The following is a 16,420-nucleotide window of genomic DNA, read 5'->3' as shown; positions in this document are numbered from 1 at the left end:
TGCCTAAATGCAAACATGTTCTACTTCTTTCTGCCTCTTACTAGTAAAGGCCTTGAACTCAATAATAAACTCAATAAGAAGAATTTCAAGTGCACAGGCTGTGGGGAAGAGAGTTTAAAACACATCGGCCCTTCCTATAAAACCAATCATGTAAACTCGTTTTGTATCATGACTAATTTGTATCTGACTGCACTGTTTCCAAAACTAAAATCCATTTTCACAAGGAGACTCTACTTGTGGGAAATTTATAATCTATGGTGATGAAAATGAAGTTTCATTTACACATTTTGACTTTTATTAAATGGGTGTTCATGTTTGCTTTTTTGTGCCTCCCTATTTGAAATTCAGCTTGATCCATCCAAATATGCAGAACTTTTTTTTTTTTTTAATTTTTTTATTAGTTGGAGGCTAATTACTTCACAACATTTCAGTGGGTTTTGTCATACATTGATATGAATCAGCCATAGATTTACACTTATTCCCCATCCCGATCTCCCCTCCCACCTCCCTCTTCTATATGCAGAACTTAATAGCAAGAAGCCTATTGCAAATTCATGAAATATAACCTCTTAATTTGCATGAGATCAATTTCAACAAAACATTTCAGTTATCACTCCGTCAGGGGTGATAATTATAATTTACCCAGGCTACAAATCTGGTCATGCTGTTTGCAACAATCAGTTGGCTTATTCTTCATAAATGTAGAGGCAATTCTATTTCAGAGGAAAGCTGGGCACTTCCGGAGGATATCAAAGTCAAAATAATGACAAAGGAAAAAATCATTCTACGATTTGAAGAATGCATTTGTCAAGCTCTGCTGGTCATCTCGCAGTAATATTTGAGATTAGGAAGTTCTCTCTCGACATGTTCGGTATAGAAGACCACATCTTTCTGACCATAACGACTGCAGAATTCATCATAGGAATGTTTGTGAATAGATACATTGGACTAGTAGCATGTGTTGACTGGATTAAGAAGAAAAAGATCTCCACAATTGACTACATCCTCACCAGTTTATCTCTCTCCAGAATTGGTTTGCTTTGTGTAATGACAGTCAACGGCACCATCCTGGCACTCTACCCAGGTGTTTGTGAAAATGAGAAAATAAATGTAGTTCTTAATATCTTCTGGACATTCACCAACTACTCAAGTATGTGGTTTGCCACCTGCCTCAATGTCTTCTATCTCTTCAAGACAGCCAATTTCTCCCACCAACTTTTTCTCTGGCTGAAGTGGAGAATCGAGAGGGTGGTTCACTGGAGCCTGCTGGGGTCCCTGGCTATTTCCATGTTGATCAGCCTTATACAAGCAACGTTAACAAATTCTGATTATGATTTTCTTAAAATTGCAAAACATAAAAGAAACGTCACTGAATTGTTCCATGTGAGTAAAATTCAATACTTCAACCCATTGACACTGTTTAACCTGTTAGCAATTATTCCATTTACTGTGTTATTGATCTCATTTTTCTTTTTAATTACGTCCCTATGGAGACACAGTAAACAAATGAAATCCAGTGTTACAGGCTCCAGAAACTCCAGCACAGAGGTGCATGTGGGTGCCATGAAAACAGTGACCTCATTTCTTTTCTTCCTTTTTGTATACTACCTGGCCTGTCTTTTGGCAACATTTAGCTACCTTATGAAAGAAAGCAGGTTAGCTATGATGTCTGGAGAGATTATGGCAATTCTTCATCCCTTAGGTCACTCACTGTTATTAATTGTTGGAAATAGCAAGCTGAGGCTCACATCTGTCAGGATGCTGAGATATGGGAAAACAGCCTGCATGATGTAAAATCTTGGTTTTATGAAAGGACTTTAATAGCAAACCTTATTTTCTAATAAAAAACTCACTTTTCTTATAGGTCCATTCTCATTGTTTTCCAGCTTTTCTGTTTATTTTGGGTACACAGCTTTGAGGAGTAGTGAGACCCATTAGCACACTAATGGATATATCTTTTGTGTCTTTTTACACCACACTCTCATCTTTACACTCCCTTTCCTAAAAGAATTTCAGAGCTCACACTTCTGATTTTGTCTCTTCACTGCCAGTATTGGGCTTGTAATGCCTACCTAAATTCCTTTAAGATTTTATTTTGGCCCCTAGTAAAGTGCATCTGGGCTTCCCTTGTGGCTCAAATAGTAAAGAAACTGCTTGTAATGCAAGAAACTGGAGTTCCATCCTTGAGCTGGGAAGATCCCCTGGAGAAAGGAATGGCAACCCACTCCTGTATTCTTGCCTGGAAAATCCCATGGAAAGTGCATCTGAAACCACAGTGGTTTCTCTCTCTCTCTCTCTTTTTTTCCTCTATCATACAGTTTCATTGCTGGTCCTTAACTGTTCTCCCTTCATGGCTCTGCTGAGTCCCTCCTGTTTGACATATAAACTAGGAACTCAGATCTCTTCTGTCTTAACTAGTTTAGTTTCCCAATTACACACTTTTCTCCTCCCAAGTGTGTGATACTTCTGGTGGTTTCCCACTTAATATTTCCTGGTGACCTTACTCAGGCATCTTCTATTCATTTCCTTGAAATTAAATTTTGTCACAAAAAACTTGCTTAACTGGCAGCACTGGGCTAGGAATAGAACCCATTCAATCATCTCCCCTTAAGGGATGTTCCTAAGTACTCTTTGTAACTTGGGTAGAAAGATGATCTTTCCTTAGTAAGACCTGCAGGTATTTTTTTTTTTCCCATTCAGGACTTTAGATAAGAAATTAATTGGGAAGAAGGTATCATGCACTGTGGTATAACTACATATTGTCACTAAAAAAGCATTATTATGTCTGTAACATACAGAGTAAGTTTAAAAAAAAAGCAAAAAGAGAAAAATAAGACTCATTAATAAAATGTGGTTCTACTGTGAACATCAAATCCTTCCTCTCTAGAGTGTTACTGAAACATTTGATCTGGCACATCTAAAGTCATGTCTCTTTTGATCTGACTCTACATTTTGGCCCCCACCATACTCTGCGTTGAATTTAGGTCTATTTCAATCTACTCATTTCCTTTTATTAAAATTAATATATTAATTACTTGAAGATTATCAATTTTTCTGCATAAGATTATGCAAAATTCACTTTGCAAAGTACCAGTATTTAGTCTTAAGTAAATAAATGTCATCAACTCTATCTCTAGTATATTAGCTATTATAATGTTTTATTAAGTTTTCTACTGTTTTCTGTAGTAACTGCATTATAACTTACATGCTGTACAACAATTGTAAATATAAAAGCTACACTTATTTGCAAAAAGATAAAGACAGAAGAATTGATTTTTTTGATGGAATATATGAATATAGTCTACAAAGAATTTGTACATCCTATGTTGGGATTAACTATATATTCTTTTATAAGCTTTGATGAAATCAATGTTTTATAACATTTGTGCTTCTGGGGAAGGTTTCCTTTTATCCATCTGAAGTCCTGTCTTTCATGTTTTATTTTCTGTATCTCCAGTGTTTCAAATATCTCCAGTGACTGTCACTGGGACTCAAAGCAGCAGACTTGTGACAAAATGCTCTCTTGCAGAATTTCTTTTTCTTTTTTAATTGAGTAAGGGTATATAACATGAAATCTATTGTTTTATAAATTTTTGTGTATGAGACAGTATTGTTGATTAGATGCTCAATGTTTTGCACCAGATCTCTATTTTTCTATCTCCCATATTTTTTTATTTCCTCTATTTATTTATACTTATTTATCTTCAATAATGGAACTTTGTACTCTTTTAAAAAAAAATATTTTATTTATGGCTTCATCAGATCTTAGTCACTGCACACAGAATGCAGGCTGTCTAGTTGTGGCACACAGCCTTAGTTGCAGCACGTGGGATCTTAGTTCCCTGACCAGGGATCGAACCCATGTCCCCGGCAGTGAAAGGTGGATTCTTAACCTTGGACCACTTGAGAATTCCCTGAAACTCTACTTGTTTAATAAGAGCTATTCATTTCTTCCTTCCCTCAGGCCTTGGCAACCACTGTTTTACTCTTAGCTATATGACTTAGATTATTTTCAATACCTCATCTAAATGGAATCATATAGGATTTGTCTTTCTATAACTAACTTATTTCATTTGACATAACGTCTTCCAGGTTTACCCATGTTTTTGCATACTGGAAGATTTCTTTCTTCTTTAAGACCAAATAATATCCCGCCATATGTATGTGCTATGTTTTCTTTATCCATTTATTTGTCAGTGAACAGCTAGGTTGTTTTTACATTTTAGCTATTGTGAATAACACGGCAGTAAGCCTAAGAGTACAAATTACCTCTTTAAGATCCTGATTTCTTTCAATATCTTGATTTCCGTTCTCATGTATGTACACCCAAAAATGAGGTTGCTGGATCAAATAACAGTTGTATTTTGACCTTTTTGAGGAACTTTTGCACTGTTTTTCCCTTTTAGCTGCATCATACCTTCCATGCTATGACAACACTAGTAAAACATATAATCTACATTTATTTGCAAAAAAATTATAGTCTAAACTTTATGTGGGTAAATGTATCATTTTATTTACTGTGAGTAGGTTATTCACCAGAACACTGTAGAGAAGAAAATTATGTGCCTGAGTCAGGGATTACTTCCAAGATCAGAGGAGGGCAGTCACCTATGAACTTGGCTATTGAGAAAGCAGTTTGTCCAAAGTCAGGGTCACATGCAAGAATAAATATCTAGACTTGGAGGAAGGATGAGAAAAGATATGCATTTCCCTGGAAGGTACTGAGATTCCCAGAATTATTCCATACAAACAAAACGTAGTAAAAAAAAAAAAACAAACATAGTAAAGTGTTTCTCTGTAACACTGAATTAGAGAAGCTATTTCAAAACAGGAGCTAGGCCGTAGAAATGAGGTAAATTTTATCTTCGGTCTCCTGTCTAACAACCTAGAAGGGTTAAGGACCTAAATGTGTGTGCATGCTGTTGCTTCAGTCACGTCCAGCTCTCTGTGACCCTATGGACTGTAGCCCACCAGGCTCCTCTGTCCATGGGATTCTCCAGGCAAGAATACTGGAGTGGGTTGCCGTGCCCTCCTCCAGGGGATCTTCCCAACCCAGGGACTGAACCCATGTCTCCTTCTGTCTCCTGCATTGGCAGGTGGATTCTTTACCACTAGCGTCACCTGGGAAGCCCAGGGGCCTAATTATTCAGATGCAATTTGGTACAGCAGAGGGTAAAGAGTAGAATGAAACACAATATTTTACTCTTTTCCCCCTTGTATATATAACTGCCCTTGAGAACACTTTAAATGAAAAAGAAAACCCTAAAGGTAATCAATACTCTTCTTCACCATGGCTCCCTCACCTTCTTACATAGAGCATAACAAATGTACATTAAATGACCTTTAAATGTCACATGTCTAGTAGTGCCTTCCTTTAAGAGACCTTGTGCTATATAATTGTTCACCTGAACAACCAAGATAAATGAGGTACTTTTTAAGAATTGAATAGACTATATTTAGTGTTAATCTTTTAAATTTCCTGAAAATATGTAGCTCTCAGTGTTGACCCAAACTTTGGATTTTTAGTAGTAATCAAAACCATATTTTGACAAAATGAAAACTCTTGTTCAAATTTCAATTTTTGTGCACTTTCTAATTGCCAAAAAAAAAAAAAAAAAAAATCCCTGAGGTTTAGATAAAATACAAGACACCCTGTTAAATTTGAATTTCAGTACTTCCCAGAAGTACTAATTGCATGTAATTTGGGACATACACTAAAAACTCTTTCATTGTTTATCTGAAATTGTTTAACTGGATGTACTGTAAGTTTGGTTTTTCTTGGTGGTTCTGATGGTAAAGAATTTGCCCACAATATGGGAGACCTGGGTTTGGGTTTGATTCCTGAGTCAGAAAGATTCTCTCAAGAAAGGAATGGCTTCCCACTCCAATATTCTTGCCTGGAGAATCCCATGGACAAAGGAGCCTGGAGGACTATAGTCTGTAGTGTTGCAAAAAATCAGACATGACTGAGAGACTAATACTTTCACTTTTTTCACTATAAGTTTATTTGGTAAATCTGGCAGCCCTATTAAAATCACTAGTGTGCATTACAAATTAATGAAGCTAAATTTGCAAAACATAGCCTGAGAAAATGCCAGACCATGAAAGTGAATCAGCCTAATTTGCATCCTAGCATGCTATAGCTCAGCCTAAATTAAGCACATGTGGAAAAGTAAAATCTTCAAAGAAAGTAAATGGACATAGATAGAGAAAGGGTCCAGGGACAGACAACTGCTTTACTTGTTCAAGGCTAGCTAGGATTTAAGGAAGATAGCTACAGTTTTCATTTGTCATTTCAGTCTCCATCTCAAGACAGACTACAATAAAAGGGATAAAGAAAATTACAGCAAAATCCAAGAAGTAGATGTAGATACCACATCTGTTCAACTAGAAGCAAATTGGATATTTCTGCATTTTAACATGTCAAGTGAAGGGGAGGGTATCTTAATGCTCATAGCAGCTGGGGAATGTTCACTGGGGATCTTAGGGAATGCATTCATTGGACTGGTAAACTGTGTGGACTGGATCAAGCACAAGAAGATTACCTCCATTGATTTAATCCTCACAAGCCTGGCCATCTCCAGAATTTCTCTCTTATGTATAATACTATTGGATTGTTACATAATGGTCCTGTACCCAGATGTCTATACTGGTGGTAAACAAATGAGAATCATTGACTACTTCTGGACACTAACCAACCATTTAAGCGTCTGGTTTGCCACCTGCCTCAGCATTTTCTATTTCCTCAAGATAGCAAATTTCTTCCATCCCTTTTTCCTCTGGATGAAGTGGAGAATTGACAGGGCAATTCCTAGGATCTTGCTGGGGTGTTTGATCTTCTCGGTGTTCATTAGCCTTCCTGTCACTAAGGATTTGGATGATGATTTCAGGCATTGTGTCAAGATGAAGGTGAAAACAAATTTAAGTTGGAGATGCAGAGTACATAAAGCTCAGCATGCTTCCATCAAGATACGTCTCAATCTGTTGACACTATTTCCCTTTTCCGTGTCCCTGATCTCATTTCTCCTCCTAATCCTCTCCCTATGCAGACACACCAGGCGAATGCATCTCCGTGTCCCAGGGAGCAGAGATGCCAGCACAGAAGCTCATGTGAGAGCAATGAAGGCTGTCATCTCCTTCCTCCTCCTTTTCATTGCCTACTACTTGGCCTATCTTGTGGCCACGTCCAGCTACTTTATGCCAGAGACTGAATTAGCTGTGATCGTTGGTGAGTTGATAGCTCTAATCTGTCCATCAAGCCACTCACTCTTCCTAATTCTAGAGAACAAAAAATTAAAACAAGCATCTTTAAGGGTGCTATGGAAGGTAAAATATATCCTGCGAAGAAGGAATTGCTAATGACGTAAACAGATCTGAAGATAAACAATCACTTTGTAGGACAAAAGAAGACAAGATGTCTCTTAATTATCTTTAATTCTTGCATTAATGATGGTTTCATACATCCAGTTATTCTTAAAAAGTACTTAGTATGCTTGTGATTAGAACTTAGGAAATCTCAGTTAGAACTTATTTTGCCTCTTTCTCCCCACCTCTCTCTCTTCGTTTTCTCTCCATCTCTCTCGTTTTCTCTCTTTCTGCTTCCTCTCTCTCCCATTCTCCAGTGCTTTTGTGAACATGTTTCAGAACATGGAGCAATTAATATCTTAACAGTAACTGCCAGAGGCGAGAGTATCTTCATAGTTGATTCTAAATCATCTCTCCAGATGCAATATTGTTTGACCATTTCAGAACAACTGTAACAGCATCTTGCTGCTACTTGCGTCCCTATGAAAAGCAGTTGGCTCATCCTCATGATACTAGCTGGATTCTTCCAGATCATCAAACTAAGCTCAACTTTTAGAAAAGACTCAATAAGGTGACAGGTCTTTATCAAATGCTGTGTAATTTTATGAACGTAGCAGAAATTAGTACTGATTAGAATCACTGCAAAGATATTAATTGTGACTAAAATAAATATTGTCACAGTGAGTTCAAAAACCATTTCAGGATCATGGACAATGAAAGAAAGGACACTGTATGAGAGAAGGAGAGATCATTTAGAAAGTTTGTATAAAGTAAGGTTGGCGAAAGGAAGAGCCTAAATAGAACTGTTTAGTGCTCCTTGAAGGATGTTTTGCCACACAAGATGTGAAAGTTTGCTTTTAGCAAACTAAGACTGCACCAGACATTGACTGTCAAGATACCATAAGATGAGGCCTTCAATCAAAAACTTATGTATTCCATCAAAAGCACATCAGTTATGTTGTGATGAAGATATTTTGGAGAGATCAACTTTGCTACTAACCAGACCAGAGTAGTGGTAGACTGTGTGCAGAGGAGGAAATGTCTATAAATAAACAGTCAATAAATATAGTGAAAGTCAAAATTACTTTTACACTAGTTTCATATGCTAATCTTTTTCTTCTCTGAATCTGAGTGTTAGTCTAATCAGTGATTAAACTAACACATTTAAAAACATTTACTAAATGCTTTGTAAGTTAAAGAAGCAATAGAAAATAAGATGCATACGCTGAAGCTTATAATCTTTTCAATAGTATTAAGGACTATTGCTCCCACTCCCTACCTAAGCAGAGGCCAGTTTATGTGGGTTTTATTAAGCATGGAAACAACGATTCCTGAGGGCTAATAGGACTCTTGGAAGCTCTATATTTGATGTCTTCATATTCTGAACCCTAGAAACTCTATCATTTACTTATATTGCAATCATGGCATCTCAACTTTCAGTTTTTCTGGGAACAGTAAGCAGGCAAAGGGTACTTATGTGGAAACAAGCCTTATGATTGTACCTCTTAGTCATTCTTATTACTGACATATTTAGGGTAAAAGTGATATGGCTAAGGCAACTGGTTTATCTTCTAAGATTATGTTAATTCTGAGAAATCATGAAGAAATAATAATAACTCAGGGTTTAAAGGAGTATTTTTACATTCTTTTTCACTCCTAGTGTATGAAATATTTTTTCAGGCTTTTTCTAAGAGAAGGTAGTGAAGAAGTTAGAGAGAATGCAGGCAGATTCCTTCTTGCTTGTATCCCTCCTTTAGTAAATAGTAAATTTTCTAAATAGTAAATAGTAAATTTAGTAAATAGTTCACACACTGAATACCTAAGCATCAGGCAGCATCCTGGGTGCTAAAAATACAGATGAAATGTGTCAGAGTCCATGCTTTCACACAAGGCATAGTCAAGGAAAACATTATGGAAGACAGATAATGATCAAGTAAACAAACAGTTACAAGTCATGATTAATGCAACTGAAAAAAATGTCTGGAGATAATGGTTAGCTTCAAATAGCATAGACAGAATAGACCTACCTGAGAAGCTGATATTTCAAGCTGAGACTTGAATCACAAATATAACCCAACCATGCAATATTTTAAACAAATAACACCAAAAATATGGCACAGTAAGTACCAGTGCCTGAGGAGCAAGTGTTTGAGGAAGAATGATATGTACTAAATGACCAGAGCCTGGTGAACCAAGGGTGAGTGCAAGGTCATGAAGGGCCTTAGATCATGAGAAGGAATGTCTTCTTAAGTGCAATGGGAAGAAACTGAAGGATTGAAACCATGTGCAACATAATTTGATTCCTATGTAGATTTAAGTTCACTTTGGTTATAGGAAGAATGGATAGTGTATGTGTTGAAGGTGGAGAGGAGTTCAACTAGGGGGACAAACTAATAATTATCATAGTTAAGTAGCCCATGTGAGAAATCACAGTGGCTCAGATTTGGATGGTAGAAATAAAGTTAGGGAATTTTTCAGTGAATGAATTCTCTATATTGTGTAGGTAAAGCTGATAGATCTTGTCACTTGGTTAGGTGAAAATGTGGGGTTGGGGGTAGGTATTGAAGAAAAAGAAGAACCAAAAAACTTTTTAGATTGTTTTTACTTTAGCAACTGGGAGTACACTGCTATCTAAGATTTAGGGGGACCTGTTAATTGATAAACGGGAAAAATAGAAATAAAAAATTCTACTTTTTGCATGTTATGCTTGAGAGATCTATAAAATAACCAAATGAAAATGTCAAATATATAATTGAATGTATGAATCTGTAACTAAGGATTTATTGTTGTTGTTCAGTTGCTAAGTTGTGTTCAATTCTTTTGCTACCCCATGGAATGTAACCTGCCATGCTCCTCTGTCCATGGGATTTCTCAGGCAAGAATACTTGAGTGGATTGCCATTTCCTTCCCCAAGGGATATTCCTGACCCAGGGATCGAACTCTGCATCTCCTGCATTGACAGGATACTTTACCACTGATCCACCAGGGAATCCCCGTAACTAAGGTTAGTTTCAACTAAAAAAAATACTCACAACCTATAAGTTGAGAGTTATATTTTACTCAGTGGGAATTTTTAGGACTTCAAGCCCAGGAGGCAGTATCTCAAGTAACCCTGAGAGACCTTCTCCGAGGAGGCGAGGAGAGGAGCTAGGATATATAGAAGTTTTGAAACCAAGAGTATGTGGTTGAAACATCAAAAGATTACTGCTAATTAAAGAAAACCAGATATGTAAAATTAAGGAATTTAGTGTTTTTCTATGTATGGGAAGATCCAAAAAATTACTGAAGTCATTTCTTTGATATGCATCTCAGCTCTCTTGGGACTGATATCCTGTGCTTTCTCATCCTGGATCTCCTTAGGGTAAACCATTGAGGGGAAGGAGGGAGAGGGAAAGGTGCGGCGGACTGGCAACAGCAGCTGACTGATGTCAGGCACCCTCTTTCTATCTTGAGGTCCCCTGGGGCTCACCACAGGGGTGGCTGTAACGTGATGGCTTGAGAGCTGCAATATCCTTTGTTTTCTGATATGGTTTGTGACATTTTTTCATTGACAAAAGCCTAGTACAGTGGAAATTAGAGATGTCATTGTTTTATAGAAAGGGACAGATCAGCTTTCCAATGCTGCTGATAAAAAGAGTAAAAATTCCTAAAGCAAAATAACTATTGGCTTTGGCAATGAGTACACTAGAATTATCAGTTGCAACAGTTAGCCATCATTACTGTGAGGACAGCAAGTCCAGGCAGAGCACTAAACACCACACACTGATCCAGAGGAATCTGTGGTGAAATTTAGTAGAAATGGTATTCCCGGGATTTCAAATAGATACAGAGTCTAATACGGTACTTCTTGAATTATGTAAGAGAAAATGACATGCCAAATTGCTGCAAGAGATTACTTCTCAAGCTTCCAACTCTGAGTCACTTCACAAAAAGTCCATTGAAGAGGAGGCTGCTTTTCACTGAGAAATGACCTTGCAAAACCACTGCAAGCTTTCATGGCATATGTTTTCACAACCTTCAACCCTCCTCAAAGGAGACTTTGCTCATCTGAGAGAGTAGTTTTGAATTGGGGAAAGAGGGGTAATTAAATATTTTTCGAGCAGTTAAATGTAGAAATACCAGAGCCATAAAAATGTCCTCATCATCATACAGTGAGAACGGAGGCTTGGGAGAAAAAGTCCTCAGTGCTTCAGTTCAGTTCACTTCAGTCTCTCAGTCGTGTCCGACTCTGAAACCCCATGAATCGCAGCACGCCAGGTCTCCCTGTCCATCACCAACTCCCAGAGTTTACTCAAACTCATGTCCATCGAGGTGGTGATGCCATCCAGCCATCTCATCCTCTGTCATCCCCTTCTCCTCCTGACCCCAATCCCTCCCAGCATCAGGGTCTTTTCCAATGAGTCAACTCTTTGAATGAGGTGGCCAAAGTATTGGAGTTTCAGTTTCAGCATCAGTCCTTCCAATGAACACCCAGGACTGATCTCCTTTAGGATGGACTGGCTGGATCTCCTTGCAGTCCAAGGGACTCTCAAGAGTCTTCTCCAACACCACAGTTCAAAAGCATCAATTCTTTGGTGCTCAGCTTTCTTCACAGTCCAACTCACATCCATACATGACCACTGGAAATTGTATTAGGTATCATAAATAACCTAGAGACGTTTTAAATTGCAGGAGAATGTGTGTAGATTATATGCAAATACCATGTTATTTTGTACAAGAAACTTGAGGATCCCAGGATTTTGATATCTCTGGGGAAGGGGTAGATCCTGGAACCAATCCTCTTGGATAGTGAAGGGTGACAGTACCAGATTATCTGGATCTTTTCTGTATACTTAGGGATCCTAATCAGATTTAGGGAAGAATTTTCTTCAAACACAATGATGAGGTCGGCACTGAGAGTCATAGTTGATTATCTGTACATGCTTTGTCTTTTGGCATGGAGCCATATGGTTGCTTCCAAAGCAGGCAGAGACATGACAGTCATCACTAGTGTCTGCCCAAAGAAGTAAGAATTAGACTGACCAAAACCCTGACCATCCACACCTTACTATGTAAGAACTGCTGCCTGAAACCAAATTTGTGTATATTTCTCTGTGTATTTCTAGTTTCTGAATACAATGTAAATTCAATGTGAATAGTTGTAAATATAATGTAAATGTTATACAAATAGCTGCCAGCATGTGTCAAATTGAAGTTTGCTGTTTGGAATTTTCTGGAATTTTCTTTCAAATGTTTTTAATCTGGGATTGTCTGAATCTGCAGGTGTGGAACCTACAAACATAGGCTAACTACAGGTTGATTGTATTTAATTTCTGTGTGAAATTTAGAACACTCATCTAAAATTTACATGCAAATTCCCACTTTTATCATTAAAAAATGATTGCTGCTGTGCTGTGCTCAGTTGCTAAGCTGTGCCCAACTCTTTGTGGCCCAATGGACTGCAGCATGCCAGGCTTCCCTGTCCTTCACCAGCTCCCAGAGTTTGCTCAGATTCATGTCTATTGAGTCAGTGATGCCATCCAACCATCTCAATCTTATGAGGTTGGTTGGTTTTTATTTTTTACTTTGTTCCCCCAAGATTTCAATAAATAATGGAAAATTGGGAAAGATCACAACTTGGACTCCTACTCTGCTTGCATGGTGAAAAAAAAAGCTGCAAATTTCTTCCCAAACCCTCACCCAGTCATTTCTAAATGTTCCTGTCCTCTGACTTGTATATTTTCATACATTTCGCATTGTGAAATTCCATCTGTAGAAAGACCACGTTATTTTTCAGAAACTGAAAAGAAGGTCAATCAGGGCACTGAGAAAGTCAGAACAACCAGAGATTAATTTTCCTTCCAAGAAAAAGTCCATTTCTAGATCTGATTCCAGAACTGAACCTGGCACTGAGTGTGGAAATGAACAACATTAAACATGTTTAGTTTCCCTTTCTGTTGTCTTAGCATGTAAGTTCTTCATTCACACTAATACTAAAAACCACTAGAGCTTTCATTTTTATCGTCACTAATTGTATAGACAATCTGCTTGGTTTGTCTACATTCACTAATATGACTCCCCATAGGAGAGTCACAACACTCACAGAAACAAAGAACTTCTCTGCTAGGCACAATTCCTAACCTGAATCATACTGAGCCACCAGCTGAAGGATGCTCCTTTGTAACACCTCTGTTGGTCTCCACTCAAAGGCTTTGGAGGTAGATGGAATAAATGTGTGGTAATTAGTCTATATGGGCTTTCCTGGTGGCTCGGTGGTAAAGAATCCACCTGCGATGCAGAAATTGCAGGACACGCAGTTTCAATCCCTGGGTCAGGAAGATCCTCTGGAGGAAGGCAAGGCAACTCACTCCAGTATTCTTGCCTACAGGATCTCATGGACAGAAAAAGCCGGCGGGCTACAATCCATAGGGTCACAAAGAGCCAGACATAACAAGCAACTTAGCAGGCACACACAGCACACACGCATGCAATTAGTCTGTATAAGCTCTTTCATTTAAAAAACCTGGTAGGTAAATTTTCTCACTGTATCATTAGCTTGCTACAGTTGCTATAACAAAGTACCATAAACTGGTGGCTTAGAATGAAAATTTATTTGCTCATAGACCAGAAGGCCAAGATCAAGGTATGTTGTTTCAGTCTGAGGGCTGTGAAGAAGAAACTGTTCCAGGCCTCTCTCACTGTTTCTGGTGGTTTGGTGGCAATCTTTGGTGTTCCTTAGCATCTGTCACATCATCTCAGTCTTGCCTTCATCTTCACACGGTTTTCTCGTGTACATGTCTGTCTCTAAGTCTTCCCTTTTTACAAGGACACCAGCCATACTGAATGAGGGGCCCACCCTATTTCTTTTCGATATGAGCTTGTCTTAATTACATCTGCAATAGCCCTATTTCTAAGTAAGGTCAATGTTTTGAGATACTGGCATTAGGATTTCAACATATGAATTTCTAGGAGACATCATTCAATGTATAATACTCACTTTTGGACAGATTCAACTTCATACCATTTCTACAAATGCATGTATGCAGAAGAAATGAGTTGAGTCAATGTATAGGAGCTAAAGGTCGTGTGTGAAGTCTATCTGTAAGTCTGTAAACCAAGGGAAAAGCCTGTGTGATTGACAGGTGGAAGATACCTGTCTCCAACAGGGCTTGCTGAGGACTAACAGGTCCTGGGAGCCTTCCAGAACCCCAGACATGAATAGAACTATAGTAATATGTCATGCATGCATTGAAAGACTGTCAGACATCAAGGGAGTTTACAGGACTACTTTCTCAGTGCCTGAGCTGAGAAAGAGAATGTCTATGTGTATTGATAATCAAAACTTGATAGACCCCCTTGCTGGCCTCAAGAATGAAATGTTTTGCTTTGAAATAGTAACAGTAGTTAGTCCAACAAAATTATTAAATTATTAAAATTATTAAATTATTAAAAGACTCACAATACAGAACATCTGGATTCTGATCAGGTTTTTGTATCTCCCAGTCTGTCCTTCTTGTCGCTCTACTGAACCATGACCCTGGAAGGCAAACAGGAGCCAGGGTCTAATGCTGATGACTTTGCTGATGCTTTGAATTGGAGAAAGGAAGTACCAAGACATTTATACCACTGAAAAAGTCCACGGTCACCAGAAGATCTCCATCGATTTCTGAAACAAAAATTAGAAGTAATAACTATGTTTGGTATCTCTGCTGTTAAATAGTCTTATTACAAGACATCACATTAAGAGAGAGGAGAGGAAAGAGGCAGGGGGAATCAAGGGAGGAGAAAGAGAAGGGAAGAAAAGAGAGGAAAGATAGATGGGAGGAGAGGCAGACTTTGGGAAGGATAATATAAGGAAAATGAGTGAAAATAAAAGCTCAGGGTAGAAGTAATACTTGCTCTTATGAGAATGGAAGAGATTTTTTTTTTCAATCCTATTCATTTTTATTTAATTTCTTTTAACTGGAGGATGATTGCCTTACAACGTTTGTTGGTTTCTGCTCTATAACAACATGAGTTAGCTATAAGTACACATATATCCTCTCCCTCTGGAGCCCCCTTCCCATCCCAAGCCCCATCTCACCTTTCTAGGTCATTACAGAGCACTAAGCTGAGCTCCTGTGATATACAGGTGCTCCCCACTAGCTAGATGTTACACATGGTAGTGTATGTATATGTCAATACTGCTGACTCAGTTTGTCCCCCTACTCCTTCCCCCACTGTGCCCACAAATCCATTCTTTACATCTGTATCTCTATTCCTGCCCTGCAAATAAATTCATCTGTACAGTTTTTCTAGATTCCATATATATGAGTTAATATACGATATTTGTTTTCCTCCTTCTGACTTACTTCAACAGGCTTTAGGTCATCCACCTCACTATAACTGACTCAAAATTGTTGGTTTTTATTCAAACAATTGTTCGCTGAGTACTATTCCATTATACTACAACTGCTTTATACATTGAAGACTTTTCTATGTGTGAGTGTGAGGCAAGACATTTGTGACAAGGGAAAATCTGCACAAGGAATTTAAGAAGGATTAAAGCCAAAATTTAAAAATGAGGAATGAACAGAAACAAATGAGAAAATTAGAAATTCAGAGAGGAAAACACTAGATTAGTAAATAAAATTACAATTAATACCTAGAGAATCAGTGTAAGACATCTTTAGTTGGTGTTCCTTGTCACTGGCAATCATTCTGGCCACCTCTTTCACGCTGGCCTTTCTGGCCACCATAGCCACCCTAACGACCCTTGCCACCTCTTCCACACTGGGCTCGCTGGCTACCACGGCCACCCTGGTCATCCTGGTCACCTTGGCCACTATGGCCACCTTGACCACCTCTGCAGCATGAGCATTCCTCATCCTCCTGGGCACTCGGGCTGCGAGGCTTACACTGCTGACCATGACCTTTCTTCCCATTTTCATCCTTCTCACTATGTTGACCTTTATGTTCTCCTTGAGGCTTGAGTTGTGACTCTTCTGGGGGTTCTTCAATGAAATCATCATCTTCTTAGGCAAGAGAACACAGACAGATTCAGAAAGGAACAATAAAAGAGAAAGGTTCAGCCATGAACTTAGATGAAGCAAATATAGGAACTACCATAATCTAAACTTAGTTAGAAGTAACGTGT

The 16,420-nt window shown here is 38.3% G+C and overlaps 2 protein-coding genes across 2 annotated transcripts; both read left to right on the top strand.

The window, feature by feature from the left end:
• Positions 1-864: 864 nt before the first annotated feature.
• TAS2R8 (taste 2 receptor member 8) lies at positions 865-1,794 on the top strand. The gene has a single exon (XM_043882028.1). The coding sequence runs from the start codon at positions 865-867 to the stop codon at positions 1,792-1,794; it is 930 nt and encodes a 309-aa protein (XP_043737963.1).
• A 4,626-nt stretch (positions 1,795-6,420) lies between these two features.
• Positions 6,421-7,359, top strand: TAS2R7 (taste 2 receptor member 7). The gene has a single exon (XM_043880806.1). The coding sequence runs from the start codon at positions 6,421-6,423 to the stop codon at positions 7,357-7,359; it is 939 nt and encodes a 312-aa protein (XP_043736741.1).
• The last annotated feature ends 9,061 nt before the right edge of the window (positions 7,360-16,420 follow it).

The sequence above is a fragment of the Cervus elaphus genome, chromosome 22, assembly GCF_910594005.1.
Source record: "Cervus elaphus chromosome 22, mCerEla1.1, whole genome shotgun sequence".
In the NCBI taxonomy this organism is placed as follows: Eukaryota; Metazoa; Chordata; class Mammalia; order Artiodactyla; family Cervidae; genus Cervus; species Cervus elaphus.
Note: the sequence above shows the minus strand (reverse complement) of the source record. Positions and strands in the feature narration are given on the sequence as shown.

Excerpts from the sequence above, each read along its gene's own strand:
- TAS2R7 (XM_043880806.1), top strand. The coding sequence starts at position 6,421 with ATGTCAAGTGAAGGGGAGGGTATCTTAATGCTCATAGCAGCTGGGGAA.
- TAS2R8 (XM_043882028.1), top strand. The coding sequence starts at position 865 with ATGTTCGGTATAGAAGACCACATCTTTCTGACCATAACGACTGCAGAA.